This window comes from Psammomys obesus, unplaced genomic scaffold (genome assembly GCF_907164565.1).
Source record: "Psammomys obesus unplaced genomic scaffold, mPsaObe1.curated_primary_1811, whole genome shotgun sequence".
In the NCBI taxonomy this organism is placed as follows: Eukaryota; Metazoa; Chordata; class Mammalia; order Rodentia; family Muridae; genus Psammomys; species Psammomys obesus.
In genome coordinates, this window is record NW_026586589.1 from 99,891 (window position 1) to 106,330 (window position 6,440).

General features: G+C 39.3%; 1 protein-coding gene across 1 annotated transcript; it reads left to right on the top strand.

The window, feature by feature from the left end:
• Positions 1–4,816: 4,816 nt before the first annotated feature.
• On the top strand, positions 4,817–5,799 carry LOC129672660 (seminal vesicle secretory protein 3A-like). Its single transcript, XM_055602180.1, is given in 4 exon segments — positions 4,817–4,889; positions 5,011–5,013; positions 5,098–5,777; positions 5,779–5,799. Coding segments are annotated over 4 exon segments (777 nt in total).
• Positions 5,800–6,440: the final 641 nt, after the last annotated feature.

Genomic DNA, 6,440 nt, shown 5'->3' on the forward strand with positions numbered 1-6,440 from the left:
CTTCAGGCTATTATAATGCCTCCAGACCTTCTCTTTCTGACCAGGGTTGTCTTGCTTTCTGTATGCATCTATGAGCTTACAACTTTCAGACTGCTCTTCTGTTCCTGTGGAGAATGACACTGAAATTTTGGTGAACATCACATTAAATCTTCAGGTTTCTCTCGGTAAGCTACCTACTTGTGCAATAACATATCTGCTGATATCCTCCTGGGAAGTCTGTGCATCTAGGGCCCTGTCTGGTTTATTTCTTCAAGGCTTTATAGTTCCGACCATAGAGTTATTTCACCTTCTGTTCCATAGCTCATTTTTTAAATTGAGTTGTTTATATTTATGTTTAGATTTTGTTTAGTTGTTTATACATGCTAGATACTGTCAGATGTATTAGTTTTATCAACAAAGATTTTTATCCCATTCTGTAGACTGCTTCTTCACTCCATTTCCTTTACTGTTGAGAAGCTTTTTTAATTTTATGAAGTCCCACATGTCAATTATCAGTTGTATTTTTGGAGCTACTGAAATCCTACTTAGAAAAGTTCTTATCTGTGTCTATATATAGAACTGTGTTCACTAGCATTTTCAGGGTATCAGGTCTTATGTTGAGATCCTTGATCCATCTGGAGTGGAGTTTTGGGCAAAGTAAGAATCTTTCTTTCTTTCCTTCCTTCCTTCTTTCTCTCTCTTTCTCTCTTTCTCTTTCTCTCTCTCTCTCTCTCTCTCTCTCTCTCTCTCTCTCTCTCTTTCCACATTGAAATCCAGGTTTTCCAAGGCCATTTGTAGAAGATATGTCCTTTTTTCCATTGTAATTTTTTGGCATCTGTGAAAAACAGATATCTGTAGTTCCACAGAGTTATGTCACAGTCCTCTTTCTATTTATTCATCTATGCATTCTCTTTTTGTGTGTGTGCCAAAACCAGCTGTTTTTATTACTATGGCTCTGTAGTGTAATTTAGAAAACTAGGTACAGTGATACCTCCTGCAGTATTGTTTTTGTTCAGGGCTGTTTTAGCTATTCCTGGTCTTTTATGCTCTCACATAAATATTGAGATACTTTTTCTATGTCTTCAAAGAAAGGCATTGTGATTGGAGCTACACTGAATCTGTAGACTGCTTTTAGAGGACAGCCATTTTCACAAATACTAATCCTGTCAATCATGAGCATGGGAGGACTTTCCTTTTGGTGTCTTCTTCTTTGTTCAGTATCTGAGTGCTTTTATTAGAAAGGTCACTTATTTCCTTAGTTAGTTTTATTATCTGTATTGGTTTCTAGGTGGCTATTTTGAATGAGATTGTTTTCCTGGTTTCTTTTTCAGTATGCTTGTAATTGGCATGTAAGAAGGCTACTGATTTTTGTGTTAGTTTTTGTATCCTTTCACTTTGCTGAAAGTATTTATCAGCTCCAAATATTTTGATGGAGTCTTAGGATCTCTTGTGTATAGAATCATATCATTTTCAAATAGAGATATGCTGACTTCTTTTTCAATCTGCATCCCTTTTGTCCTTCTTTTGTCTTATTCCTGTAGCTAAGACTTCAAACATTATATTAACAAAGAGTGGAGAGAGTAGATACTCTTGCCTTGTTCCTGATCTCATTGCAAAAGCTTTGTCTTTTTCCATTTAGAATGAAGTTGGCATAGGTTTGTTCTTAACAATGCTTTTTATCTTGAGGTATAATCCCTATATTCCTATGACTTTGGTTCTGACAGATGTTGGATTTTGTCGTAGAATGTGCTGCATCTAAATAGCCAACAATGTGACTTCATCTTTTAGCCTACTTATATGATGAATAATATTTATTGATTTAAATACATTGGGCCATACCTGCATCCCTGGAATGAAACCAATATGGTTGTGATGAATGGTCTTTTGTATATTATTTTTAATTTGGCTTGCCAATATTTTATTAATAATTTTTGCATTTAATGCTCATCAGGGAGATAGGTCTGTAATTTTATTTTTCTTCTCATGTGTGTGTGTTCAACAGGGTAATACCAACTTCATAAGAAGAATCGAAAGCCTTCCCTTTCCATCTTGTTAATAATTTAAGTGATACTGCTGTTAGTTCTTCTTTGAAGTTCTGGTGAAATTCTACAACAAATTCATGTGGCCTTTGGCTTTTTTAGTTGGGAGAACTTTTTATTGCTACTTTAATCTCATTACTGGTTTTGTTTGTTTGTTTGTTTGTTTTTTGGAAATTGTTGATTTCACCTTGGATTAATTTTGGTATGTTAACTGCATCAAGAAATTTTTCCTTTTTTTTCAGATTTTCCAATTTAGTCTAACAGAGGTTTTAAAAATGTGGTTTTTCAAATCTCATTAATATCTGTCTCAATGTCCCTTTTTGTTTATAACTTATTAGAAATAAAAATTTTTCTGTTATTTTTGGTTAATGTGTCTAAAGTTTTGGCAATATTGTTTATCTTCTTGAAGAATTATTCTTCATTAAACAGACTTTGTATTTTTGTTGTTCTATTTTATCATGAGATAATATCTATCTTCTTGAGGCAAGTACTGTCTATATCATATGTATAAGCTTATTATAACTGCCTTTTCTTTTCCCAAAGTGTCCTGCTTTTTAAGTAGTTATAGGAAAAATTTTATTTCCTCCCAGATTCCTTCACAGACTCATTGATGATTGAAAAGTGTATGTTGTTAATCTCCATGATGTAGCTTTCTGCAGTGTTTCCTGACATTGTTTCTAACTTTAATATGTCATGATATGATGAGATACAAGAAAGCATCTTATTATTTTGAGTTTGGTAAAACTTGGATTGGAGGCCTAAAACATGATCTATCTTAGAGAAAGTTCCATGGCTTCCAATGATGAGTATTAACTTCCGGAGTACAAATGGCTAGAGTGCGTATTTCATCTCCAGTTGTCTGAACCACAATTTTGTTGGTTTTCTTTTGTTTTAGATTATATCAATATAGACAATATAAAGGAGGGTGGAACTATTGAGATTATGTGAAGCTTTCTGTTCTTTTATGGACAATACCAAAAATACTGTAAAAGAAAAAAAATAGAATGAATAAATTATAAGTCATTTGAAAATGACAGAATTTTAGAGGCTTATTTCTGAACCCTGTATTGCTAGAATTCTCCAAGCACTTGTGGGGAGGGCATTGTGAGTCATTTCTGGACTCCATGGTCTGATGTAGAGGCTCAGACTCCTGGTAGTTTTTATCGGGTTTTTTTCTGATTTTTCTTCATGACTGTCATGAGCTTCTTAGCTTCATCTTATTCTCTGGCATATAGCACTTTGCTTTTGACTCACTAACAAAATCCATTTTCAACACTCATTCTCCAAGTCACCTTGTCACAGAAGAGTTTCTCCTGGTATTTTCTCAAGGGGAGTGCATGGAGTCGTGGAGAAATAAGCAGAAAAAGAAAGTAATTTAACTTTTTGGTAATTTCAAATCTTTTGGCTGGTTTCTCTGATGGGAGGTGGGGAGAAAGAGATAAGATGAGGAGCAGCTCAGCACTCTGAGATTAAAAGCAGCATCCTTGTGTTCTGTTGGATGGCTTAGAAGCTTTTGTCTCTGTTCTTCCCATGAAAACACAAGAAAACTGTTCCTTAACTCCTTCCGCACCGCATTCTTCTAGGTAACTTAGCACTTTGGAGACAGAATGACTGAAAATACTTTTTCATGAGCCTTCTCTTAGATCCCCTGCAGAGCTGGTCTGAAGTGCGTGCAGGCTCTCTGCAGAGATGGTTGATTCTGCTGTGCTCTGAGCACGTCAGTGTCTGCCTGGAAAAGCTACAGGCCCCCTTTATGAGCCGTGCAGGGGCTTCTCACAGTTGCAGGAAACTGCGCTTTGACAGGAAGTGGACAGGCTCCATTGTATCCAAGTCTCAATACATCAATAGCATTCATGTAGTAACACATCACTAGTGATGACTGATGAAAGCACTGAGTAGTGCGAGTTGTTTTTCATTTGCAAAAGAGTTTTCACTCATTAAGTGTGTACTGTGTGTTTTTAGATGATTTCATGAAAGTAATGAAATAACGAAGCCAGTGTCCTTTCTCCATGTTCCAACAGTCATCCTGTCTTCAGCAAGACATGTTCACTTCCGCCCCTACCTGAATACCACTCTGCAGCGCCCCTCACTCTCGAGATGCAGCCCATTGCTGACTCCACTGGCTGCATAGAGCACGGAGCCCTGTTGGACATGTCTCTGCTGCTGTGCGTCCTGCACCTGATACCCTGCCATAGTGCACTCACTGTCTCCCCTCAAGACTGCTAATGACGGAAACACTGGAGGACTCCCACACAGGGCAGGAGGAAGAGTCGGCAGCTTAGAGTTACTCTTGTGCAGGTGTATCTTGGTTATTATTAAAATTTTCCTCAGATTCCATAAGTTCACCTTCTTTCCTGTGTCTCTTTGCCCTGTGTGAATAGGCCCTTTCTGATGAAACAGATCCGTGTCCATCTCATTTGGAAAGAAGCAGATGAGCACATCATATCTGCGATACAGCATGAAACTAAGGGTACCGGCCCACACTTGAGCTACACAATCTTGGACAGGCCCTGGTTGCTCTTGTGATCTCTGCCTTGAATTTCTTTCTGGAAACATCATGTGATGATCTTGAAGTGACGATAAAGAGTTTCTGGGACATGTGGGGGTAAGACAAAGACTGCGCCAACATCATTGTCTCTAGTCTCTAGGAAGGTTGATAATATCTCCTACTGAGAAGGGAGAAGCCAGCATACCAGATAAGTAAGAACGGGTAATGCTTCAGCCACATCTGTGCAGCCAGCAAAGAACATATAAATGGGAGATCATCTGAGCTCTCAGTGAAGGCCCCTCCTGGAAAGATGAAGGCCATCTTCTTCAGCCTTTCTCTGCTCCTCCTTCTGGAGAAGCAAGCAGCTGGGGTAGGAATCTATGGTGAGTGCAGGGAGTCGCCTGGCAGAGAGGCTCTTGGGAGAGTGTCCATGTGGGTGTGCTGGCAGTGAGAATACCCTCCACAGGGTGATCTTCTTGATGGTCGTGCTCACGGGAACATCAGCGGGTCGATGGGGGAAATTCTGGGATAAGACCTGAAAGGGAGAAGTATAGGTAATGTAACTCAAAAATTCTTGTTATCAATTACCAGGTGGGACAAAAGGACATTATCTAGTAAAAACATCACCCCAACTTGGATTTATACACAAACACAATCTACTTTATGGGCAGAAAGAAGCACAGGAAGGCGTACCTGAAGAAAGCATTATTATGCAAACCAAGCACAGTGCTTATGGCCAGGATGCTGATGTTGAAGCTGACATGGAAGAGACTCCAAGTTTCCAGGGACAGAGAGATTTAAAGGAAGACATAGGTTGTGATGAAGAAGACAAGATGATTCCAAAAACATCCCAGATTCAATCCCAGTCACAAATAAAATCCCAAATCCAACTAAAATCCCAAGGAGCCCAACTGAAGTCCCAAACAAGCCGGCTAAAGACCCTAGGCCAGGTGAAGTCACAAATCAAGCTGAAACCCCAGGCGACCCCTTACCAAACATCAGTAAGTCTCCAAGGAGCCGTTCTTCATCAAATCAAGGGCAAAGGATATGACCTGGGGAAAGATCTACCAGCTCAAGACTACCAGCAGCAGCACAGGATGGTTCAGAGCCGCAAAAGAAAGCTTCGTAGGTCCTGGCAAGCAACAGATTTCTTACCGCAGCAGTCCCAACCCTATGATGGGTATATTTTGCAGCTCCAAGGTCAACTACAGGGCGGAGATTATTACACAAAATCTTTCCACCAAGCTCAAGGAATGTGCTACTGTCCAAAACGGAGGGTTAATCCTATATTAAGCTACCTTCACAGAATAATACATTCATTAATCAGTCAAGAACCAGTACACATTTAGAGGTAAGTGTCTTATGAAACAGGAGAGGTATCTACCCCAGTGTTTATAGATGGTGTGTGATAGACTCCCTGGGCCCATTCTGGGATTGGTAGTGAATCCTACAGCAATGGACATGCTGAATTGCAAAGTTAATCGAGTCAGGCTCCATCTCATGCAGAAGCAAGCATCTGATAGAGGCAGAAAAAGTTACCTGGGCTGTCACTGTGTCTCAAATTCTTCTTCTTAGTGTGTGTTTTCCATACATTTATTTTACACATGTGTAGCCATTAATTCTTGGAACATGTACCACTTATAAAATCATGTAAATTTAAGATGTATTATTGTAACTTCTTAAGCTTTGGATCCATAAGGCTCAGTGTCTTACCACATTGCTACAAAGTATTATTGGTCTTGTTTCCCGTACCAATTAATGTTCTTCAAGCACTTATCCTTTGGAGACATCAGATCCATGGGGTTTTGCTTCATCTTTGTGAATATGGGAGCTAAATGAGTCCAAGGAACCACCCTTGTTTTTGACAGAGGGGCTGTGAGAAGTGGGGCTCTAGCATGATGAGGAATCAGTTCCAGGGGCTGTTTGCTCTATCA